Source organism: Macrobrachium nipponense, chromosome 20 (genome assembly GCF_015104395.2).
Source record: "Macrobrachium nipponense isolate FS-2020 chromosome 20, ASM1510439v2, whole genome shotgun sequence".
Lineage (NCBI taxonomy): Eukaryota > Metazoa > Arthropoda > Malacostraca > Decapoda > Palaemonidae > Macrobrachium > Macrobrachium nipponense.
Genome location: NC_061089.1, coordinates 66279586 through 66306786, shown reverse-complemented (window position 1 = coordinate 66306786; position 27201 = coordinate 66279586). Strand labels below are relative to the sequence as shown.

The 27201-nt window shown below is 39.3% G+C and overlaps 1 protein-coding gene across 1 annotated transcript in view; it reads right to left on the bottom strand.

The window, feature by feature from the left end:
• Nucleotides 1-21920, bottom strand: part of LOC135220464 (protein transport protein Sec16A-like) — a 92421-nt gene extending 70501 nt beyond the window's left edge. The window contains exons 1-5 of the mRNA XM_064257595.1: nucleotides 21784-21920; nucleotides 18510-18613; nucleotides 15050-18029; nucleotides 10603-12511; nucleotides 7188-7441 (exon numbers count right to left, since the gene is read on the bottom strand). Of these exons, the coding sequence (XP_064113665.1) occupies nucleotides 7188-7441; nucleotides 10603-12511; nucleotides 15050-18029; nucleotides 18510-18602 (5236 nt within the window). The 5' untranslated portion in view covers nucleotides 18603-18613; nucleotides 21784-21920. The remainder of the gene's footprint in view (nucleotides 1-7187; nucleotides 7442-10602; nucleotides 12512-15049; nucleotides 18030-18509; nucleotides 18614-21783) is intronic.
• Nucleotides 21921-27201: the final 5281 nt, after the last annotated feature.

The following is a 27201-nucleotide window of genomic DNA, read 5'->3' as shown; positions in this document are numbered from 1 at the left end:
ACTCATTTCAAATAACCCAAAGAAAATAGTATACTTATGTTAAAATAAAATTTTTTAACTCACTAGTTAAGGATCAGTGTCGGCTCCCTATCCCAGCAACGTATCCGTAGACACGTAACCAAGAGAGAAGGATCTCTCATAGGTCAACTTGACCTCCTTCGTGCAAAGAGAAGACAACACAGAGTTGCATCTCCCGTAAATTACAGCTAATATGTCTCTCACGACATATTGTTATGGAAAGAACAAGAATTGTTAAAAGCTCGCACTTCAAGCGCTTTTAATTCTCAGCTGTTTGAAGGAATCATCAAGTTACTTAAGAAGTGCTTTTGAGATCACACTGTTCCAAAGAAGACCAGGGCTTTCTTTGAAATTGATCTCTTCTGGATGAAGCCTAGAGCCTGGCTTGTGCCTGGCTGGCGCATGTTGCTTGCCTGGCGCCTCGCACCTGGCTAGCGCCTTGCGCCTGCCTGGAGCCTCGCGCCTGGCGCCTGGCTGACTTCTCCCCACTTGCTGGAGCTTCGAGCTTGTTAAGAGTCTCGAGGAAACTGGCGATGCCCACATCGGACACTTTTTCCGATTTATTTGCCTCTAGCGCATCTGCGCCAGGTTGGAGGCACGCTCCTTCTCCTCGTCCGACAATGACAGTGTTTATTTGGACTGTCTTCCTCTGGCGTCTTTACGCCTGTTCTGGTATTTTGGCGCCTGATTGGCGCTACATTGTCCGAAAGTCCTGAACATCCACAATCATTTATCAGGGGACTGGAGAAGGGTGGAAGAAATTCTTTCACTTTGAGCTTTTGGTCTCTCCGGTAAGGGGAGGTGATTGTAATCAGCTACATCCAGTAGACGATAGGATATCTAACTGTACGAGAGATAAGAGTCTTCCTCCGAGGAGGATCCTTCTTGAATACTTCCGTTGCTCACGAGATCTCTTCTTACATGTAGAAGGGGTTTCTCGTTACAGAATCTTCCCTATCCTTGCCCGACGGAAGGGAAGAAGCCTGGAAGTCGAAGGAGACTCCGAGCTGAAATTGGGAGGACTCCTGATTTCTAGCTCTTTATTGTATCCCTCTGAACACCTTCTGGGAAGCATTTCGAGCCGTCATCACATACCAAAGACTCTGTAGGCAAACGTTTGAACCATTCTACTGTAGATGAAAACGTAAGTACCCTGCCTGGACAACAAAACCTCTATCTGAAAACATTGAATCAGGAATAGGGGGTTTCAGTTCTTTTGCCAGACATACTATGCTGGCAAAAACCCATTGTCTAGTCTCCATAGAATCTGATGCGAGATTCCAATGCTCAAAAAATTCACTTGTCTTCTTGGTCGTTTAGGACCAAGAGAAACGAAGAATTCCCTCATAAAAATTTCTCAAAGAAGTTTGATGAGGAGCAGTTCCATCTTGTCGGAACATGGAATCTGTGGCCACAAAAAAGATCCCATTAGAAGTACATGATATCCTACTCTTGTCATATTGAGGTATCGTATAAGATCCCGAAGATCTTAATCCTCTGCTATCTCCAATTCCCTTTGTAGAGACAGAGTATAGCCTTTTACTGCGTTCTCTGATAGCAGATATATACAAAGGTGATTCTTCCCTCTGAAAGGGAAGAAAAAACCGCTATGTGGTTCACAGAGGTATCGGAAGAGGACAGTTTCCTCATTCCCTCTAGCACGATCTGCAGCAATTCTATGTCTTGGCCATGACTATTGTCATCTACCTTGAAAAATCCTCTCATTTATGTCCACTTCTGGTCAGTCTGCATGCAGACAGACTCAGAGTGGAGAGGTTGTTAAGGTCCATTTAATAATAGATGCTGATAGAATATCCAGACTCTCTTGGAAAAGACTTCCAAAAACATGCTGTGAGAAGAACGTGACCTCTGTGAATCCAACCTCTCTGAGGCCAAAATGAGGCATAAAGTATTATCCTCTCTTTCTTTGACGCCCTTTATCTTAAATTCTGTAAAGAATTTATATTTATATTTAGGGAAAAAAAAAAAAAAAAAAGACTAAAGTATATTCCCCTTTCTATAAAATAAAGATGGCGTATATTGCTACCTCTCTTGGTTCGAGGAAAAGGAAGCAGTCTATAGGAAGCCTGTTCGTCTTCTACCTTGCTAAGAGATCTATGAAGAAGACTTTCCGCAGGTTCTCACAACTCTTTCCAACAAATGTTAGACATACGTTAACAGTTATTATCGTCGATCGAGAAGGTTCTCACGGACATGCAAAATCTTGCATCGAACCTCTTAAGGATCGTTACGTTCCCTGTCTGTTTTCCAAATAGGTTCTCTTTTTTAACGCGAACAGGAGCGAAAAAAGAGATTCTCGATGCTCTTTGCGGTATGAGAGAGTCGTGGAATTGGCCTAAGTGATAAAAAGGGTAACGAAATCAGGAACGAATCTTGCCGTTACCGAGCCTGCTGTCCGAGAGGCTACTGGATTCTTAGGTTAATAACTCGCTAAAACGAGAAAATATCTTGGATGGTGCTCTTGGCCCATTGCGCCAGGCTGGCGCTTCTGGCGCATTGCGCCAGGCTGGCGCTTTCTTCTAATTCTCTTTATGTTATGTGCCAGAACATCTGTGCCTTTATGGTACCCGACCTCCTTTCACATGTTAATTCTGTTCTTAGTAGGAAAAAACTCTTATATACGAAGTATAGTCCATTCAGGGAAACCATTTCTGCCACGAAGAGAATGTTTCCCATCCCACTCATCCATCTTCTCTTGAGCAATATCCGATTCTAAAAAGGTTGTGTGCGTTTCTCGAAAGACTTGACCATACCATAGTCTTAAAGTGAATTCTCTACTACATCCATCTTCTCACTAAGCATGTATTCTAATAAGCCATGCTTTCGTAAGCATGAGAGCATTATATAATATAATGTTCTGCTGCGTTAGAATCCTTTAATAATGTTACCTATGGTAAACAGCATTGAAAGGTTATAATATCTTTCTTATTGAAAGCTTCTTAGCAAAAGGCAGACAATATTTTATTTGTGTTAGCATAACTATCTCCTCCATTCGAGACTAAGTCCATGATTGTAGGGGGAATATACGGTTAACCATTCGATCCCGTTGGAGAGAGATGTAAACGACTACTCATGACCGAGAACCGGATGGTACTGTATTGGCCTTAGAATGACAGCCCGGCAGTCTCGCTCGCTGCCTGACTGCATTCATCATGAGTTGCCAGTTACTTCATTCAATGAAGGAATATAATAAAATTATTCTCGAGCCTAAGGAAGCTCTTAATAATGCAAATTTAAGCCAAACAACCTTTGTTAAATACCGAAGCTGAGTAGGTACTGTCGTAACAAACCTTTTAAGCGAAGTCCTTACCAGGAAAAAACCTGTAAGGATATAGATAATTCCGTAGCGAACCACAAAGACAACTCTGGTATGGGTATATGACTTGTCATTCAGTAGTCGTATACAGCAAGTCTTGCTACTACATTCTTTCCTCTCTGATTCAGAGAGAGAATGGAAATCTTGCCCTCTTCGTTCTTTTCGTCAATAAACACGAATTAGTATTAGTCGAAACAGATCGCAATGAAAACTCTTGGATCGAAGAGAATCCCTCAAATTTTATTCTCTTGGATATAAGGCCGTATTCTATGCCTCTATTATTTGGAAGAGCCTCTAATCAATGAATGAGAGCTCATACGAATCTTGTTTAATTTGCAAACGATCCTGAGAAAAAAACCCATCATCATCTAAGTCCTCCTGACAAGAATGACGGCCGCCTGTGCGACATATTGCATTCTTCTCAGGAGACAGCTGTGCTTGCGGCAGATTTCCACCCGAAAAGGACATATCGTGAACAGGACGACGGCCGCCTGTGCGGCACCTTTCGTCTCTGTCCAGAGAAATCCGGTTGATTTCTCCGTATGATTCTTTTGAGGAAGATCTTGGCGCTTGGTGCTTAACCGTTGCCGAAAGTCTGGTTTGTTCAATGCGCTTGGACGTATCTGTCCGTCTCGGACCGTGTCGTCTGTCCAAGCTGTCCACATATGGAACTTGGCGCTTGGCTGGTGTCATTCCAGTACGACACTTCTGCTTGTCCGTCTTGTCCGCTTCTGGCGCCTGGCGCCCGGACGGAGTTGCCTGCGCACGACGTTTTGTCCAATCCAGGCTGTCCGCCTTGTCAAGGTTGCCCGCAATCGGCACAAGTCGCTTGGACATAGTTGTCCGCATAGGACATATCCGCCTGTCCGGGCTGTCCGCATCTGGCGAATGGTGTCTGGTTGGCACCGTCCGCGTAGGACACTTTTTCCTGTCCGAGTAGTCCAATTCTGGCGCCGAGCGCCTGGGTGGTTCTGTCTGACTCGGACACTCTTCGTCATTGTCCGTATGTTGCGTCTCAATCCTATGAGTTTTCGTCCTTCTTTCTTTATTCCTCTCTGTACTCGTACAAGGAGTAGAGGAGATAAGTCTGGAGTCCGGAACGCCCATAGGACGAGATCTCTTAACAGGAAGAAAATCGTCCTTTCTCCTCGGAAGGTCTTTCCTCAATACTCCTACTAAAGAGGAAATTTGTTCCTGCATTTTAAGTAGGATGTCCGTCGCGGTTTCTTCCTTTTCTTTGCCATGAATAGGAGAATGCGCTCTGGAAGGCGTAGGAGATCGAGATATTGTCCTCTTGGCTCTTTTCCTCTCGTAGGGAGAATCGTCCGGGAAACGTTCCGGGCTCGAGTCCAACGTCGGAGCTTTCCAACTCCTCTTGATCGGACGCGACAGTTCGTCGGAAGTCCATCCACTTCTTCGAGGAGACGAACTGGAAGACGAAAAGCACTCTTTTAGGATGCCCTTCCAATGGCGATCCTTGGCAGTCTGGGACGCTACAGATTCTGCCAAGGGGACGCCTGACCGGTGGGGATTCTCCGTAACCTCCGTACGACTGTCGACATTCCTTCTCCCCTGGGCCTGGGAGCTTGGAAGAGGTCTAGGTCTGGGAGCGAGACAGAGCCGATCAGACGCACCCTCCACTTCAATGGGGAACACTATATTCACTTCTTACCTTTTAAGAGCTCGCTTTTGAGCTAACATCCATTATCTTCAAATTTGCATATATAAATTTGTAGTTTCTGTGGAGTAAGAAGGTGATGAGGATGCAACAACTACTAGTACTGCTAATACTCTAACTGCTCGTTAGCACAAACGCTATTAAAGCTTATAAAGTAAGCGTATCTAGTTATATGCTTTTCTGACTTCCTACAGTAGGAAATTAGAGTTTAATATTTCCTTAATAAAGTTGTAACCTTAATTACATGTAATAATGAATAAATATTAATAATTCCCTTTATTGCAAACTATGTGAGTGTCTACCGATAATTTCGGTAGTTTCACTTAGTATTTTCTTTGAAATTTCGAAGCGAAATTCATTAAAAAGTTAATCAAAGCATATGCCGAACCAAAGACCCAGTACTTCCCTGCAAAAGACAGCCCAGAAGATCGATGGCGATGAAACACGAAAATCAAATCAGGAGGAACCGTAAACGTATGTTTACATTCCAAACGATAAAGAAAATCTGTCCTTAGAAGGTAATAGTTCCTATTCCTGCCACCCAGCGGCAGGCCGGTAGATCACCTGACCTACCTACCTGTAGCGTGTGCCGCGAAATTCGAATTTCTATCGGGGACGACGGAGTCTATAGCTAAGTATATATCTGACAGGTAAGTTGAATGTATGAAACTTTTTTTTTTTTTTGAACTATCAAAAGAGGCATTTCTAAATATATTTTGAGGGATTTTAAGTATTCATAGAATTCAACTATTTGCAGGGGAGGGGGGGCATAGTACACATCGGCCCCCGTATACTAAGGGCCCACTGTACATAGGTTAATTTGAACAAGATGTTACATACATTGCTGCTTCACAGTGAAAAGACTAATGACTGCCAAGATAAGATGAGACAACAGTACAGTAGTTGGGATCAAGGGAAATACGTGTTTGTTTGTATGGTGTTTTTACGTTGCATGGAACCAGTGGTTATTCAGCAATGGGACCAACGGCTTTACGTGACTTCCGAACCACGTCGAGAATGAACTTCTATCACCAGAAATACACATCTCTAACCCCTCAGTAGAATCCCCGAGAATCGAACTCACAGCCACCGAGGTGGCAGGCCAAGACCATACCGATCACGTCACTGAAGCACTTCAGGGAAATACGTGATGCTGCTTACTATATATATATATATACAGGCAGTCCCTGGGTTACGACGGTGTCAGCTTACGACGTTCCGAGGTTACGACGCTTGTCAATAGACGTTATTTCCAGGGTTACGACGCACGTTCCAGGGTTACGACGCATGTTCCAGGGTTACGCCGCCTACAACGCTCATCTGGGAGATGAAATATGACACCAAAAATGCAAAATAATCAATATTTGAAGGTTTTTTTATGAAAAATGCCATAAGAATGCAGTTTACATAGTTTTCAATGCACCCAAAGCATTAAAAGTAAGGTTTTCTTAGGATTTTTGACGATGTTCCGGCTTACAACGATTTTCAGCTTACCACGCGTCTCAAGAACGGAACCCTCTTCGTAACCCAAGGACCGCCTGTATATATCTATTGCAGTGAGTAAATAAATGCATCATGGAATTCATGAACAATTACTGCAAATTCATGCATTTTTTGAGCCCTTCACTACGTTCCCTAAATTTGCTGTTAAAGGGGTTCTATACCGTAAACAAATTTTGTCACCAAGACATTACGTACACTGTATTTTTTTCAAAAGTCAAAACTGTGCCAGAAAATAAGTCCAAATTTCCAAAACCAAACAAAAGCAACCTCCAAAATATCAAGGATGAATATTCATTAAAAGCCTCAGTTGGTTTTGTATTTCGGTATAGTAAATATCACGTTGGAAAAACATAATCATTGGATCAAGAGGATAAAAGATAACTATTCTAAGAAAAAAATTCTAGAAACACAAAACAACAACCCATTGTTATTTGTTCAAAAATAAAATAAAATATTCTTTAAAAGCATTGCAAATACTTTCTCTACATATGAATCAAAGAGCTGAAATCATTAAGCAAATGAAAAAAATGTATTCAACTAAATCCTTTAATATCCTAGTAAATAATCAATCCAAAATAAATTGTGAATATGATTTCAAATTAATGGGTAGCTGTATAATCCACAACCAGTACCTAAAACAGTAGTACTTACCCCTCTGTCCATAATATCTCGGATCTCTCCTGGGGTCACGTCCTTCTCGTCCGTCTTGCCCGTACGACGAATCCCTGTCCCTGTGGTTTCTTGAATACGGGCCATCCCTGTCCCTGTGGTCAGAGTCCCTAGATCGAGAGTCACGGCGGTCATGTCGATCGTAATAATCGTGGCGCGATCGATGCGAGTGGCCAGAGCGATCTCCCTCATTGTCCAAATTGTTAATGCTGCTTGATCGAGACACCGGCTGGGACCTGCGGTGGTATAACAAATGTACTTAAAACCAAAATATCACACTTTACTGACAACTAATCAAAAGATTTAAATCATGCAAGTAGTACTACTTCAACTTCTGTAAAGTACTAATACAATTCACTAATATACTTTGCTGCTGAATATGAACGATAAATTACTCTCTTTATAAACACCTTGAACCAATGTGTCTGATCACAATTAGATTTTTATGCCAATAAAACTTTTATGAAATCAAGTTTATCATCAACTACAACTCCTGATCTTTCATATCCTTCAATATTCTAACTTGAACAGCAGTTATATTTATCCTGACACAGACATCTAATTTAAAGTTCTTTGCGGCATACCCGAGGCCCAGTTGGATGGATTTTTACCTTGTAATTTTCATCTGTTCTCTTTGGTTTCTTTAAATTACAGTCTCAAAGTAATAAATCAATCTAATGTAAATCTAATAACCTGAAAGATTCATGAACTGATCCTTCTGAGAAAATAATAAAAAATGAAGCCTATACCAGTGAGAATGATTCCTCACTTTTAAGTGTTTCTGTATGTACAATAATTTAGTAAGCTATCATTTCCAGTGTGACCTAAAAATTTGTGTTTATATACCGAGTTTATATATAAATTCTAAGTACAGTGATGCTCAAATCTCATGCGACATGACTATATAGGATTTCATTCAAAATTCACAAACTGGCAACCTAGCATGCTCCATATTTATCTATTATTTCAATGGGAAAATGTGATTATTGCATACAATAAGGCCATAATATGTTTCATAAGAGTGAAATCTGTCATATTTCAAAACTGTAAGAAATGTCACGGGTAGCCAAATATCAGAAAAAAATCTCTTACAAAACATTTTCAAAACTTTCGTTCACACATCGCTGAAGCGTTTGGCCAAAACAAAGTCAACATCAAACCTCAGTTCAAATGTTTAAACAAAAATCCGAAAAAACTGTCATAACATTAATAATGCTTCCAAAGCAAGCATAAAATCTGAAATATAGTCCTATTTGATTGCTTTTACACCTCAACGCTAAAAAAATGTAAATATGTATATACAAAAGTAGAATTGCTCCCACCGATATCAAGGTGTGAAGGGAGCATGTGTGACGTATCATTAGTGTCGGTGCAACAACCACCTGGTGTAACGTAAGTAGGTCTACAATGAGTAGCGACAATGAAATTATCTTGAAAACATTTACTTTACATGTGTTTGAGGAATATTGGATTATCATATTTCTTAAGTACTTAAAAAATGATGGCATACTAGCAAATATTCGCCTATGCAATTATTCTTTTGTCGAAGCCAAGATATTGTTTCTAGGCATAGGTGTTAGATTTCTTTACTTTACACTTAACATTCACATCTCTCTATTAACAATTTCTGGCCAGAAAGCAAATGAGGTTATCTACACATTTTTGCACTTAAAGTTACCTTATGAAAGAATAAATTATACACCAAAAGTGAGCAGAAGGACTTAAGAAAATAATATTTTAAAACAGTTGAAAAACGAGTGTTCCTTACGCCTTGATATTAGTACTTATGATATTTTGATTAATCGCCATCTTCTCCATATCATCAAAATCACCATCATCTTTTATTCCTCAAAGAACAGGTAATCTCTACAAATAAAAACATTAGTAACAAATTAAACCTCAGAAGGCTTAGATTACTTTTTTAGGCCTATACAACATTTTGCAACATTCAGGCAGCTTAAACACAGCAGAAAACTTCAAAATTCAAAGAAAACTTGTTTTAATTCATATTCCTACTTTGAAAATGTTGTTATGACTGTTGAGCTTATTAAGTCTACTGTCATAATGCTGCAGACGGTGTTATGATGCAGACGTAGTTATGTTGACCAGTCCGAGGAGCATGTTAAGTGTGCTTTCATTGATGGCACCGCTAACCTTATCACACCCCACTTTGAACTAAGCAACGTAAAAAAAAAAATCAGTTCAAATCACAAAGATTACGACTTATACTAATGCATAAAAGGGAACATATTTATATAACCATAATGAAAATAGGGCTAGCTGTGAATTCGCAAACTTTACATGTATGACATTAGAAAAAAAAAAAAAAAAAAAGTTTAACACTACTTGGCAACGTCACGTTGAGTCTGGGAATCTGGACGATACAAAAAGAATCATAACGTGGGAGATTTGAGCACCACTGTACATATATATATAGTAATCACCTGGCACTAGTACTTGTAGTCTTCACTTACATAAGTATTAAGAGCAATAGTCCAAAATCTAGAAGCATACCATTAGGCAATTAAGGTACTTAACACAGTTTGCTAAAAGTGACTGAGGATTTAAGCTAAATATCTGGATAGTTGAAATTGACAAATCGAACTTTTCGGTTTTCAAAATTGCTACGGGTTAGTACTCGTGTGCCTTGTTTCATATGTATTCCATCCCACGAGTGAGTTTCTAGAAACAAGCATCTAAAATAAGCAAAGCAAAAATAAATTAAACCTTCCTTTGACATTATGTAAAATGACCCGTCAAATATTGGATAAAACACTTCATAAAATTAGCTCTGCCAAATTATGCTGGGTGACAGCTCACTGGCAGTCACAATCAAGTCACTGAATTGACAAATAAGCAGTTTTGACCTGTACTTACATAAAGCAATACAATTTGATAAATTCATGAAATATTATCCCTTTTCAAATGATCCCTCTACAGTTTGCCACTTCCTGTTTAACAGTATTCAAAATAATCATGCTATTCAGAAAATATAAAATTTTGTTTCATTAACCAAAAGAACCTCAGCCATAAGTAGATCCTAGTTTGGTTAAACCAACATTTTAATTAACAACCTTGTCATGAATCTGTATAACTTCAATATCAATAACCGGATTCAACCAAGTTCACAAGCTGGATATTTCGTTTACAAGCTGAACAAGAACACAGTTTAGAAACAAAAAATGTAGCATAAAAATTAAATAAGAAAAATTATGAGAAGAGTTACTCAAACCAGTAACAGTGTCACAGAAAGAAAATGAGCCCTAGAGTCCCATTTATAATAATAATTTTCAAGTAGAAAAGGATGTAATAGCCAACCATGTGCTTGTTAAGTACATTCACATTAACATTAATGGTCCTCCTTAATTAGAAATCAATCAAATGAAGGTGAACTAACCTGTCATTTCTTCCAAAATATGGATCATCATCATAGCTCCTGTAATCTCTTGACCTGTCCCGATAGTCTCTCCGCTTATCCCTGCTGCTCTCCCTGTGAGAACGATCCTTTTCTTCTTTAACTGGCCTGTCACTGTATCTGTCCAATTCATCTCTGTATGCTCTATCTCTCCTGTCTCTTGACTCATAGTACCTCCTATCACCGTCTTCATCATCTTCGGATTCGTGTCGCCACATCCTTCGATCAGAATCATACTTATAATCATAATCCCGATCATAAGATCTCCTGCTATGAGGAGAATCATCTCTGTAGTAATCACGGCTATGCTCTCGACTTCTTTCCCGATACCGATCACCACTGCGGCTGTCTCGATCTCGGGAATGATCTCTCTCCCAGCGACCCCCACGATCACTTCTGTGTTCGTTCGTTAAGTCAGGTCTGCTTCCAGAATTAGCCGACGTGAAATTGCGGGAAGTCGGTTCCTCGGATCCGATGGTCTCGCTACGTATGGGAGGAACCACTGAAGCACCCTGACCCGACAGATCGCTTGTGTATGGGCCATCTGGAGGGGACCTAACTTCAGCTGGTTCCTGTTTAATTCTTACTGGCAGCACTGGCTGTGGATTATCATTACCTGTCACAACTCTCTCTGATGGCATGGATGGGACAACAGATGGCGCCTGATAAGTTGATGAAGATGCACTTTCTCCTTTGCTCGATTCACCAGGAACCATTCGACTGAAGTTGGGAGTTTCTGTTTTGTTCTGAGAGCCATCGCCTCTGGGCTCATTCAGCGAGCGTGAAGACCTAGAAAGATCGAGGACCCCAGGGGTTGCTGCAGCGGGAGCCGTATTTAGTTGCGACTGCATCTTTGGCAACACTACAGAAGACTGAGAATGAATATTATGAGCAACTGGGGGATCAGGCTGGTTCCAAGTAGCCTGAGGTGGATTTACAGTTGCACTGGAAGGCTCCATCTCTGGATGTTCTTCTTTCATCATGCCAGGAACCACTAAGGGGATGGGATTATTGGGAACAGATGGAACATTATTTACGGTCGTTGAAGGAATGGAGACAGAAGCATCAGACATCCCAGGATTTGCCTCCTGAGATGACTGTACCGGAGGTGCAGTTTCAATAGATGGAGCAGCTACTGCCAGCTTAACATTAGAAGTTAAGTTTTCTGAGCTAGTCCATAATGGCACAGCATTTCTCTCAGCACTAAGGGGTTGTTCGTTATTATCCGGGGGCATTTCTAAGTTGGCACTTACATCATCAGAAAAACTAGAATTGGCTCTTGGAGTCGAAAACGGTTGAGTTTGAGGAGGCTTCCCTAAAGGTGGCTGAAATGGACTACTTTTCCTCACTCTAAAATTAGAATTAGAAACTGAACCCAGGGGCCCTGATTTCGGAGGAGGAGCAACTGGGTTATTTGCAGGAGGTGCTGTAGGATCAATGCTACCATCAGCTGGCAATGAAGGTGGGGCAGCTTTGCTATTGGCATTCTGAACATTACCAGAAGGCAAGGAATCGGCTGCGAGGTCGTGTGGAACAGCTTGAAAAGTGTTTGACTGTGGTGTAGTCATTTTTACCTCCTCACCTGAAGGAACCTCCTGGTTCTGGCCTAATAATGAATGGGATGACTGGGTTGACCTATTAGAATAAGCAGAGTGCACCGAATGTGATGATCGAACAGAATGAACAGAATGGGCAGACTGATTGGAGGCAGGTCTCTCTGGATAAGAATGGGTAGATGGAGGGCGAACAGGTTGGGATGGCACAAGAGCAGGTTGTGAAGTAACGGAGTGAGCCGACTGAGTGGAGGATGGTCTATCTAACATTTCTGATGAAGAATGTCTAAAATCTCCTTGTGGCTCTTCCATTATATGACTTCCAATGTCTGCTGCAGCTGAAAATAAGAGGGGGGGAAAAAATGGTCAAAGGAAAGACAATTAGAAGTCAAGACAAAAATAATGTAAATAACTTGATGACAACAAAAGATACAACCCAAAATTTACCTTGTTAAGTTATATATGGTTAAGAATTGATAAAAGAATAAAACATTGCTACAATACAATCATGTTGCTACATAAAACGTTATTCCATCTACTATGCCACTGTCGACCCAAAACATTATATAAACTGAGGTCAAACTCGTCAACAGCATTGTCTTCAAATTGGATTTTCCTTGTATACAGTTTTCTTCACCTCTGCCTTTCTCAAGAATTCTGGACATCCCAACTGCTCTTATCCTACGTACTTATTTTCCTTTAAATCTCATACTTGAAGCAGATTCCAAATATTCCTTTTAACCTTTAATTTTTATTTTTGGTACTCGGCAAAGGATGTCAATTTTTTTTTTTTTTTTTTTTTTTTTTTTTTTTTTTAATAGTTAATAGGTATGAGCACTGTGTGTGTGTGTGTGTATCCACTGTATTGGTTTGTCATCCATTTTTGCTGCTTTGATCTTTGTTCTGTGCTTATCTAGTACTAATAATCTGTTTTGTCAGCCCTGGGTGGGGTAAACATGCTAAACACAATTCATTGTAGTAAATGGTAGTGCCTCCCTACAGGAAAGGGGCATGAGGGCATCAGGATTATTAACATAAGAAAATTGCCTTTGTTAAACACATGCAAGATAGATTTAACACCTCTGCTTCTGTACTTAAGAGCACATACAGGTAAACATTGTACGTCTTCTAATATTAATGGCCTTGAAAAGATTTATACAGTGAAAACATCGATACATCAACGAAGACGCTCATATTTTTGTAATAAAAAGCCCACTGATTCCTATCCTTCAGCAATAACATTCATCATAGTATATCACAAACTAAAGACAAACATAATCAGATAAGCAGGATAAATAGCAACATTTTGAGATTTGAGGTTTTTCAAATTTTGTTTGTATGGTGTTTTTACGTTGCATGGAACCAGTGGTTATTCAGCAATGGGACCAACGGCTTGACGTGACTTCCGAACCACGTCGAGAGTGAATTTCTATCACCAGAAATACACATCTCTCACTCCTCAATGGAATGGCCGAGAATCGAACCCGCGACCACCGAGGTGGGACGCAAACACTGTACCAACCATGCCACTGAGGCGCTGAGGTTCTTCAAAGGCTTATCCAATTTATAAATGGTAACAAAGATTACATTATTGAAAAACTGCCAATATGTCTTGAAGGTACAGGATTTAATTTATTTTTCCCAAGCAAAAATTAAATCTCTGAAACTACAATATCCAATTTACTAAACATTTGTTAGCAGCAAACATCAATGAGAGGCTAGACATCAGTCTAGTAATACATACTTTTATTCAAATTCTCGGGAAGAGGACTTAAGAATCAAAAACAAGACAGAATAACAAGAAGATAATGCAAAAGGTGGCAAACTTCTGTGGACCAAAGCAGCATCACATTTCCTCTCCTGATGCTCTGGATGAACACCTACGTACGTATACTGTATTAGTATTTGAAGTTTTCCTTGTTTACATCTGCACATGTAAATACTAATTCAGTACCACTGAAGTTTGTTATCTGAAATTCTGTATTTAGGCTTACAGGCTTTGTCACTCGGTGAGAAATGTTTATGAACCAATCGGGAACACGTTCCTTAACATCCAAAAACTTACTCATATCTGAGTCATACTAAAATTATTCTGTATACTAGTATGGTGTATACAGGAACTGAAAACTAGCAAAACGTGGGACTAAGAAAAGAATAAGCAACGACCAAAGGTTTTCACATAAGAAATACAGCACAATCTAAAAGCCAACAAATAAATCAAGGATATTAAGAGAACGTGAAAGCATGAAAATGATTTGAAAAGGAAAATGCCTTATAGCTATCCAAATGGAAATTAGGATGTAAAATGCATGCAAACTTTAATAGTAAAAAAAATTATGGAGTAACGTAAGAGCAGTGGCTTAAAGGGATCTAGAAATAAAGGATACATTGCAAACCAGAAATTTCAGAAATTGGCTTAGGCTAATTAATTTTCATAATTTAATGCACCAAGGTTTTAAATTAAAAAAAGAACATGCTACCTATAGAAAGCTGTTCATAATAAATACCAAATCTTAAGGCAGGTCTGAAATTCCTAGAAAAATTAAGACATGACCTTCTATTCTAGGAACTAATCCACATTTATTTTTATATTGTAATATCCTTAAAATATTTCAAAATTGCAATATAACCTTAAAATGCATACAGCCTACAGCCAATAATCAATTCACAAAATAACCCTCAAATTACTTTCCAAAGTAATGCCTGATTAACTTGAGTCTGTTAATAAATGCTATTTTGTTAACTTCATTTTTATATATGTACTCATGAGCTGCAAGATAAAACCTTAACACAATCAAAGAAAATTAACTCCTCAAATTAAAAGGTTCGCTATTGTTCAAACATTCCCCTTCCCTGAAAGCAATTTTGCAACTAACCTGCATTGCTAGCAGACATTTCAGACACTGATGATGCACCATCAGGAATTCTTGATACCATAGGATCTGGTAATTCAGAGGTAGGTTGTTCTGGTTCATCTATGACTTCCTGGTTTAAACCTTGATACTGATGATAAACATGATGCTGATTTGCTTGATAAGATGAATAATGATATGCTGAGTCTTGCAAAGGTATATGGTGACCCTCAGACCCCTCAGCAGAAACTGCCTCTGGGGCAGAAGTGTGCGGACTAGGCACTGGCTCTGGATGTGAGTAGTGATTATGGTCTGTCTGAGGATTTGGAACAGCTGGAGGGTGAGGGCTTGGTGTCAATCTAGTGTGAGAATTGGCCTTTTCTGGTGCTAGACTTACTCCGTGACCACTCTGGCTATGTACATTCAGTAGCTCTTCGTTATGCTCCGCTCTATTTGTTTTTTCCACGATGGAAGGGCACTGCACATTATGCTGAGATTCATTTCCTTGCTCCGACCTAGCCTGATTAGTAGGCCAATGTAGGTGTGCCTGTGCTTCTCCTTGTGGCATATGATAAACTCCTGGCTGCTGCATGTGATAACCAGAATACTGATAAGGGTCTTCTATGTGTTGAGGCTGAGCTACACTTTCTCCCATGCCAGTATGCCCATAATGATCGTAAGCAGAACTTGGTTGTTCCGTATTTTCTTGAGCTACAGATTCCATAACTTCACTAGACTGAGCATGTTTGCTAGAAGGGTCAACTGGAATATCTTCATTCCAACTATTTACCCAACCTGAACCCTCTTGCTGGGCCACATCGTGAGGGCGTTCAATTACCTTTTCTTGTCCATACTGGTATCCTTCTGAGACTGCTGTCTCTTGCTGGTAACTCTGTTGCTGAATATCAACATCATCATGAGCATGTCCAGCTTCAGCTGGAGGATGATTCAAGGTCTCTGAAACATCTGGTAGCTGATGAGCAGAGTTAAAATTAGCAGGTGGCTGTAGAGAATCCTGATGTTGCTGATGTTCCCCAGAATGTTCCTCTGTTTTTAAATTCTTTTCTGATGTTCCTACTTCTTGAATGGTAGAACTCTCTGCTTCCCATCCATCTCCCCATCCATCATCATCCCAAGTTTCACCGACGGCAGGGCCAGGTACTGCAGCAGTTGGTGCTGAGACTTCTTCATTGCTTGAGATACCTGCAGTACTGGTTTCCAAATCATGCTGAGCTGTGGAAGTGGCATCTCTTTCCTCAGGTGAAATTTGTTCTGACAATTGTGTGTGCGCCTGCAGATTATCATGCTGAACTACAGAGCTTTCAGACGTGACCATAGCATCGTTCATGGAAACCTGAGCATTATGAGGATGTTCATCTAGTCTAACTTCCATTTCAGAAGTATCCCAGCCCCAAGAGTCTTGCTTTATGTGAGTAGAAGCAATTTCAGATGAACTTGACTCCTGGCCTGATTCAGGAACTGCAGTATGATGGCTTGTCACTTCTGCAGAGGTTACAGCAGCAGTATCTATGTCATTTCCAGCTTCTTTTTTATGCTCTAGGCCATCATCCCACTGGTGGCTACCCTGATGCATTTGGTAAGACTGTCCATGATCTTCCTGTTGTGCAGGCATTCTTTCTAGACCTGTTGGTGCAACAGGCTGCTCAGCTACGTGTGTGACCTCAAGCGTTTGCTGCTGCTGATGTTGCTGATCTCCTGACTCCCAGTCAGGCCAGCCATCTCCAGCAGTGTCTCTATTTACAGCCTTTTGAGAAAGGTCATTAGCAAAAGAAGACAATCCATGATCAGCTGGAGTTTCTTGAGATATCTCCTGAGTACTGGCATTTGGGGGAGCAGAACCTTCAGGTTGTAGTGCCATCATAGGCTGCTGCTGTAGTTGTTGGTGTTCATAAGTACTGTGGCTTTGCTCTTCCTTTCTTGCAGCATCCCAGTCCTCATTACCCCACCCCCACGCATCTGCTTCGGTAGCTGGAGCTGGCTGCATTGGACCCTGTTGTTGCTGCAGCTGTTGTTCCACTGATGGCTGTTGCTGCTGTTGCTCCACTGATGGCTGTTGCTGCTGTTCCACTGCTGGTTTCTGCTGATCATTATGCTGCTGCACTGCATTACTTTCACTATTATACTGTTGATACGGTTGTTGATAATAGTTTTGCTGATCAACGGGATATTGTTGTGACTGCTGGATGTTATGCTCCTGCTGTTCTTTATACTGCTGTTCCTGCTTCTGCTGCTGTTCATATTGTAGTTGCTGTTGCTGCTGTAAGTTTGAGTATGCATCATGTGGATAGTTCTGCTGAAGCTGACTATGCTGCTGCTGCTGTTGATATTGCTGTTGTGTATGGTACTGTTGCTGCTGCTGTGTTTGATACTGTTGTTGTTGTTGCGGCTGCTGGTTGTAATGTTGCTCTTGCCTGCCATAATTAGCTGGTTTGTTGTTATTCTTGTTAGCTTCATTCTGGGACCAATCATCTCCCCAATTGTCATTCCCCCAATCATCGTTTCCGTTCTGGCTGTTGCCGTTCACGTACTGCGGCTGCGAGCCGGCAGAAAACTGCTGGTGTTGCGAAGGTGCATAGACGGCCGCATTATTCACTGCATGCTGGTTATTGTGAACTGCATTTGTGGATGGTTTGGCAAATTGTTGCTGCTGAGAAGTAAGCTGCAGCGGCTGCTGCGGATAAGCCTGAGGTGGGTGGTTATACTGAGGCACAGGCGGCTGAGAAGGCTGTTGGCTTAGGGCATGCGAGTTTTGTTGCTGATTTAGCTGATGCTGTTGATTTAATTGTTGTTGTGAAGTAAAACCTTGATTACTGTTATTGGACCATGGGTCAGTTTCTCCCCAGTTCCAGGAATTGTCTGCATTCTCATTACCCCAGCCTGCTGCGTTAGGCGCTTGCTGCAGTTGAACTGGCTGCTGTGGAGGCGGCTGTCCGGGTGTCATGGGGGTTGGATATGGCTGTGGTGGTGGCCTGCCCCATCCTCCCTGAAATTGATATTCTTTTAAGATACACAGTCAATTATGCAGTTTTCAATAATATATAAATAAAAATAGTATCCATATCCTCGGGTTTGTTTCCTTGTTTAAAGGTAATGTCTCTGCAGCACACCACCTTAGTTCTTCTAAATTTTACCTTTTATCTATTCAAGATTATTTAGAATTTTTTTATCGTTACTTATATATTAAAGTTCATACACTACTCCTTTCTGTGGGTTTGTTTGCCTTACTAATTCCACAAAAAGACATTAATACGTATTATGTAGAAACTTGCCAAGTATGTATACATCAATTTTCAGTCCAGTATTCAAAAATAATCACCAAGCACCAACCAACTATGAAAGAATTAATATCTATGCAATTTGCAAATGGAAACAAATATTGAACTAAACCAATAGCTGTATTTACAAAGTGACGCAATGCCTTTGTACTCCACAAAACACCCGAGTAACTCATGTTAACACTTACCGATGGTTGAACTGGAGCTGACTGACCCTGGGAATTTTGCTGATAAGTACTAGCACCAACTCTATGACCACCTTTCAGTCTATTACGGAACATCGCTCTGACATCTGAAAATACGAAGCAATTAGTATGTAGAAGAATGCAAATCAAATCAAAAGAAAAAGAGTAAAACAAAATGAGAACTGTCAATAATACAATAGCTTTTCAATTCATACCATATACCCAGTTAATCTTACAGAGTTTTTTAATCTATTTCATAACATACAGGTATTAACCATTCAGTTTTCCATTTAAATCTGCATATGAACAATCCAAAGCTAACTTGTGGTACATAATCTGTTGGGTGAAAAATCTGGATTCTTTGCAGTCGCTTAAGGAGGATTCTACCTACATTGTCACCCACTATGAAGACCATTTTCCTATCTACCAATTCTGCTTGATGCCTGAAAATTCTGTAGTTATTTTTACAAACATTCCAAAATTAAAAAGATAACAGTATCAATAAAAATATGTACATGTCATCCCACATTTAATACCTGCTGTAGGATAAATTTTGTTTATCACATTTCTAACCTATGAAGCTGTTAATCATTATACATTGATCCTTCTAGTCACATTCACCAGATCTCTTCCAGTTTGTGCACTATAAGAGACCAAGGGCCCCTTGACCTATCAGCTTCACAATGCTGTAGGAATAACTAACAGAACTCTATGTCAAGTTAGGTTGAGTGGTCTAGCAGGGCAACCCCGTTAAGGCATTTAAGACCAAGCAACCTAGAGAAGCCTAATCCTGACCATTAGAGGCACTAATTAAGCTACACCTGCAATTCATTATCTATTACACTTTCATTATTGTACCTACATAAAACTGAGAAAACAAATCCAGTACATTGTTACAAAATACAGTATTCCCATTAAGAAGTTGAAAACTTGAACTGTTCATGCCTCACCAAATATTTTTCTTCCAACCTGACTTTTGGTATAGTATATCTTTGCAAAAATGTTATTTTTTAAAGTACATACATTAAAAACATTGTTCAAACTTGATTAATTTTTCAGTCTTACTATGTAGTCAGCATGGATGGCCAGCAAATTCAGAGATGTGCAAGCAAACTTTCGATCTCGCAAACCCCTTCAAAACCCTACATAAATAAAACATGTCACCAATAACTGAAGCACATCGTCCGATATATTTCTCAGATATTTCATGAGATATAACTCAAGCCAGTACAACATTCAGAAGCAGTAGGCAGTTCCAAGTTATGGCAATCCAGTTTTATGGCGGGTTATCAGCATCACAAGGTGGCAATAATTGAGTTATGGCGCCACAACGCACGTAATACAGGCACCATTATGCGGTTATTGGCTCCATTAACTGAAAATTGGCACCAAAATGCCATAAATCGCCAATTTTCTGTTAATGGCAGTTTTTGCTTATCAGCACCCGGCCAAGAATGGCACCCGCACCGATAACCGGGGGACTGCCTGTATATGGAAGCTCTTGGAATGCAATAGAGCAGATGCTACATTAACAAGTTCAATAGTGATGATGAATGACACAGTGAGTACTAATGGATGACAAATCACTCCTACTGATTACACAGACTTATCCTTTAAAACTGGCAAGGGCATTTCACTACCTTTCTGTGAGTTTTATAGACTGAACTTGGTATCTGAGGAATCAATATCTGCTAGTCTACTAAACATATCATGGCCTAATTGAAAATTGTGCAACATGAAGCTCGAGAAATCCGAAGAGTTGCGCAAATGATTGGAAGATCCAAAGTCTTACCAAAGGAGCAAGAAAAACACAAGTGGTTGTAACCAAAAAAAGAAAAAAGGTCGAAAATGCACATAACACACAGGCTGGTCAGAGAAACAAGATCAGGAATAAGTCTAAGCTAGGTACTATATATTTGCCACATAAAAATATCAGTAAAATATAACAAAAGATGATAAACATCTCTGCCAGCTTAAAATTACAATAGATTTGAGCACGAGTTTTGCACTGATGTTGAGGAGGCCTAAGATCACAGCATGAAAACAAAAGTAGGGTAAATGACCAAGCTGTGACATAGGGTAAAAAACCGCATGGTACAGGGGTGGACCATGTACGATCAATGTGTACAACCCCAAGAAAAGTACATTATAACGCGTCCTAACACCGGAGTAGAGGTCTTTAGCTCCGTTTCTCACCAACAACAAGTCGCGTCTGATGACCATCTCCGATGTCAGGATGCATTATAATGTACTTTTTTGGGGGTTGTACACATTGATCGTACATGGTCAACCCCTGTACCATGCGGTTTTTTACCCTAGCAGCCAACAATCCCGGAATGTGGCCAACTTCCCGAAAGAGTACTTGAATTGGTTGCTTTGAGTGTCAGTCAAGAGCTGTGGCCTATCCAGGCAGCACACCGAGAACTCTACGTTCATTTTGATGGAAGTTTTCTCTTGAATTACGAAATAATGGCGTAATTCAGGCACTTTTTCAGGAAGCCGCCGCATTCCGAGAGAGGTGGCCGGTGTGTCACCGATTGGTCATTTACCCTATCCTATTACATAGCCTAATACTTAGGTAGGTGTAATTAAAGGTAAAATAACATTATGCATTATTACCTAAAAAAAAGTTTTCAGTAAGCCTATAACAAACTAAGCTATCACAGTTACCCTACCTGAGGTATCTCACCTTAGGGCTAGCCTAGCCAGACATCAGAATCATTACCTAGATTTTAGCCTTGTCCTTTGGCTACAATTCCAGCAGGCCTACCCTCAAAACACATATTATTTCACGTTTGATGTTTCTAAAAGAATAAATGACCTAAAGAATTGTATCTTTGATAGATAAGTAAAGAAGTTGACTTTGAATACCGTAAGTCAGAGACGACCAGTCTTATACCTACTACTTAGGCCCCCTTCATTGACACCCACGAAAACACACAAAGGGCTTTCCACACACCCGAATTCCCGGATTGTACACCACTTACAGGTCAACACACAGGTCTTCACAGGTCACGGCAACGTTAAATAAAGGGTCAAGGGTAGATTTAAGCGTCAACTGAGGTTCCTGGCAGGATAAGAAAGTGACAATCTGGTCGCCCCTTTCGTCTGCAGACGAAGCAGCTGATCACCTTTACCTTGTGGAATTCGTCGCTTTTTCCCGACTTTCCTTCCGTATTTAACGGATAATATCACACTGAATGATAAATAACAACATTGCGGATTTGTAATAATACACTCTAAACGTTTTCAAGCCGCTGGAAGCGGCAAAACTTACTTAAATACAAAAATTAGCCAGAAGGCCGGACAGCCATATTATGGGTTTTACGTGTACTAGGGAGCCGCGTTCGAACGCCTTCAACTAACTTTTATGTTCGGCAAAACACGACTCATTTTCTTAGTTTCAAATTTAGTTTTATGGCAAATTCTATTCTAGTATATTAATAAATATATAAATAAAAATCTTTTAATGCTATATTTTCACGAATACGTAATTCAGGCGTTACATTGTTAATTCGCATCAACTTGGTATACCAATCGAACAGAGTTGTCAAAAGTTGGAGTAACAACTAAGACGATGGTTCATTTCTGGATTCGTATTTTAATGGAAAACGTTCGCTTTGCTCTTTGTCATATTTTTATTCCATAAATTTGCTTCTGTTAAAGACTATAACGATAAAATATTACGCAGAAGAGTGTAATGGTAAGTATAGTGACATTATGCCTAAAATAACTTGACCCAAATAACATTTAAAAGGCTAGGAATGACTATGTTTTTTAACTCTACTTCAAATGTTCGATATAGAGAAATGTTTTACATTCATTAAAGTAGAAATGATGGTCTTGGAAACTCTCCATTTATCGTTTAAAACCTACAAATAACTGAATACTGACATAATCATAGATTGGCTACTTAATCGTGGATGAAGCCTCCATGTAGAAAACTTCCTCTCTCTCTCTCTCTCTCTCTCTCTCTCTCTCTCTCTCTCTCTCTCTCTCTCTCTCTCTCTCTCTCTCTCTCTCTCTCTCTCTCTCATACACAGTTGCGCTTACTGGAGATCCTTACCAATTACTTTGTTTCAAATAATGACCAGATATACCTCCAGCCACTTCTATTCTTACTCTTCCATCAACTTGCTCTTCCAGCCACTCTGTAGTACAGAGATATAGTACTCTAACAAACTCTTATTCAAACCATATATACGCTTTCCCAAGTAGGCCTATATTCATGAACACTCCTCGCTGAAAACCGCGATTTCCTAATAAACCTCTTTCCAAATGTATCTCCATTAGACTTTCTCCATTCTCGTTTATACCAGAGGAACGCCAGGTTGTTACGAGCTGCTGAATAGCAAGAGCCCGTGCTAGAAAAAGGCTGACTTAATCTACAGCAAGTAAAAACGCCATAAAAAGAACGAATTTACTCTGACAGAAAGAAACAGATGTTGAATTGAAACATTTCCAATAAATTGGGACTATTTTAATCTTCCCAATTAGCCAGAACACAGATGTTTATACCATTTCCAAATAAATTTCGGTTGTTCAATAGATTATATCTACACTTGTGACAGCTGAGTCATCTCAAATAATATAACGAGTCTGTCTGTTTCAGACTGAAGTAACTGATTGCATCTATCTATCTATCTATCTATCTATCTATCTATCTATCTATCTATCTATCTATCTATCTATCTATCTATTATCTATCTATCTATCTATCTATCTATCTATCTATCTATCTATATATATATATATATATATATATATATATATATATATATATATATATATATATATATAATGTGTTTAAAAGCAGGACCTCATTTTAACAGGATGGTATCTAGTGGACAGATCTATTCAGGAAAAGTTACAAGCTATGTAGGACTAACTGTCGTCACCGTCCTATTGCCAATCGTAACAGCGCGCAGAACAATTATTATCCATGTCATAAAGTCCGATATATAAATTCAGCCTCAAGTTTAACAACATCTCTGGAATGAATACATTCCTTGATCGATGGAGTACTTTGACGATTCGTCGAGTATGAGAGGAGATAGGAGTGACAGAGCAGAATGGCCCAAGTGTGTCAAATTTTGAGAGTGCGCGTGGAAGTGTGACTGGTGAGTACGTAAGAGGGAATTGAGTGGTTGCAGAGTGGAAAGACACTACAGGCTGGTGAGACTACAACTTGTAGTCTACAAGTGAGAAGAGGCTGAAAGAAAAGATCAGCATCGTTGAAAAGCAGCTGGCATTTATATTTAATGCCAATATTGTTTATTAAACAGGTTAGCTACAAAGGTTTGGCCTAACAAAGAGCAAAACTGTATTAAATGGCAATTGAGATCTGTAATGTGAGACATTCGCCAAGATACACACACACACGCACACACACATCGGGCAGAGTTCGCTCGATACTGGCTATCAATCAATTTGCTGAGCGAACTTCTTGTTGCTGATCGGTCTAGGCTACTGTAGAGCTACTAGATATTATGACGTAGATGCTACTGTGCTTGTACTGCTAAGGGCAGAGATCTCGACATTTTCCTTTCTTCTTCTTCTGTTTACGTACCCTGTCCTTCTTTCTTTTTCTTGCTGAACCCCAAGCTTATAAATCGCAGGAATATACTCGGCAACCTTACAAATTCCTGAGGCGACAGAAAGAGAGAAACTCAAGAGAGAAAAATCTAGACGAAAAAACTTGACTTGGATCAGGAAGCCGTAAGTGTGACGTCACTGACGTGTGATTTTTATTAATGCTATATTTTGTGTGTAAGTGTGTGTGTGTGTGCATGCGTGTAACTTTGCGTGTATGTACGTGAATGTGTGTGTGTGTGTGTGTACGTGCGTTTATGCACATGCGAGTAGCTGTGCTAGCCAGCGACAGTGAGCCTACTTGTATGTGTGCTTGTGTAACATACTAAGATAAGAGGACACAGACAAGAGCTTACAAACGCAAGCGTATGTTCGGTTTATCTGTTTCTTCTTCTTTTTTGCAGTATTGAGCCACTTATTAACAATCCAGGAGCACGTACTTTAATTGTTTCTTAGTAAAAAAGAAAATAATAAATAAAAAAAGTTATGAATCGATAGCAATATACCTTTCACATTTGATAAAAAATATGCGAGATTATTCAGCTGTTTGTCAAGACTCAGTTTCGTCACCTTTTTAAGACGACACTTTATTTTTTACACTGGCTCTGAAATTGTTTCAGGTATTAACTACACACTCGTGTTCATTACACTTAAATTTCTGCACGTTTCATATTTAACAACGATAATAAATCTTGCGATAACAATTTACTTTTATGCCGATTTCTCCCTGGTTGATTCCAGTCACTTGGAAAGTAACAAGCTCACTCACTCAGCGAGTAACCAACACTGAACTGGCCGTAAAATAAAAATAAATAAATAAAAACCTCCAGTGTGTATCTGAAACTTTGTTTTTCGTCTTATCAGGGAGAAGACAGTACTTTGGTGTATCCTTGAACAATGAACTAGCCTGGACTTAACAACTTGATATATTGTATGTTCAAAACAGTTTTGACGTCACTGTACACGAGAGAGGCAAGTGTGGGACTCCTTTGATAGGCTATAAAAGACATGTGTTTCGGACCTGATGCACGATACTGTAAGAGATGTGTTTGTATAAGAATTGTATTTATATTGTATGAAAGATGTTTGTCTAAGAATTGCATTTGCATTATTGAATTCTTGATGATAGAGATTTCTGATGGTCTTACGCAAGAATCTGGCTGGTTTGTGCATGCGTACGTACACTTGAGTTATTTATGTACTCTACTGTGTAGGTTCTGTTTAGTCTTCTGTACACACACACACACACTTTAAAAGTCACAGTACACTAGACTAATACTGTTTATGATACTCTGTTAGCCTAAACAATTTTAGCGATAAGAGTAAACATGTTTGTTGAGTACAAAGTACGATATTCTGTAGAGTAAGCTAAGCGAACACCGTCCTAATAAACACATCAAAACTATACTGTGTCCTAATAATATTCATTTGTTTACCAGATTACGGACATCTTGCAACTAATCAAGTTCGAGCCTCAGACAAATAAGTCCAAGTCCTTGTAGTCTTATCATGGCGAACCTCTCCTGCAGTCGATAAAGCTCCGTACTCAAAACAAACATTGTTTACTCTTATCGCTAGAATTGTTTAGGAAAATAGCATATCATAAATAGCATTAGTCTAGTGTACTGTGACTTTTAAGCCTGAATAGTTTTCTGTTTAGCAACCAAAGCTGTTTTTTTTTTATTGTTACTCCTATAATTTGCATAGTACTATAGTACCAGGGTGATCAGTTCGTCAGAATTAATGGGTACGTTTGGGTAACTTTGCTATATTATCTTATTCATAATATATAAAATATATAATGTTAACCCAAATGTGCCTTTTGAAATGACATTTTTATTGTCTACATAGGATATGTAACTAGTACTAGAGCAGTAGGTCTATCAAAATTAACGGATATATATTTGAGCACATTGGATATTGTAACTCATAATTTGCACAGTTATTTCGCATTTTAATCTTTAAGCCTTTGTGAGTTGAAAGTGATGTCCATTGCCAGATTGCTAGCTGAAGAAGTCATAAACACACAGGTGTGGGCATTATTCAAAATTCTGAAATGTCTTAAATAGAATTTTTTTGTGTAAAAGCATGAACATATCATTCATCCATCCTTAATATAAAAAAAGGAAAAAGTTCTTGGTTCCCGATGTCCAACTTTCGTAAAATCTTGGTAATAAAAGCAGAAGTAAATTGGGGAATAATATTCCCCTCCTCAGAAGCAGGGGGTGATTCACCTTATGGCAACGTGACAAAAAAAAATGGAGATGAAAACACGAATTTCTTAAAAAAAAAAAAAAAAAAAAAAAAAAAAAAAAAAAAAAAAAAAAAAAAAAACATCCTGTGCAATTTGACAGAAAGCTGGAGTAGTATACCGCATTACTTACACTAAATCCTATATTTTTAAAAATCCTACAGCCCTTCGTAAGTTTTATGAGACACACACACACACACACATTATATATATATATATATATATATATATATATATATATATATATATATATATATATATAATTAATAGAATGGCTTTCTCACTGTTAACCAGCTTTTTTTAAATTTCTTCATATTTTCTAATTATTTTCTGTACTTCATTGTTCAGGTTACTAATGGACACATAATGGGGTTCATTAGTAACCTGAACAATGAAGTAAAGAAAATAATTAGAAAATATGAAGCAATTTCAAAAAAGTAATATATATATATATATATCCTGACCATATAATTGAGAAAGCAATTCACAAAGCAAACGTAATTTTCTACCGACCCCCTAAAGACAAGACCAGAGATACACCCAACAATAAAATAATAATTCCCACCTGGACACGATTAAGAGAATAACCAACCCCCTCGGAAAATCGAACCCTTTTGTATTTACTTACCCAAACACCTTAGCCAAATCCCCGATTAACGTCCAACAAAAGACATCTTCAAAGGACTCTGGGGTATACGAAATCCCATGCCAGGACTGTGACCAATCTTACATCGGATTTACAGGTAAATCCCTTCCCCAGAGATTAATACAACACAAACGGTCAGTTAGGTATGGACAACAGAACTCGGCTATTTTCAACCATATAAATGAACATAACCATAGAATAAACTG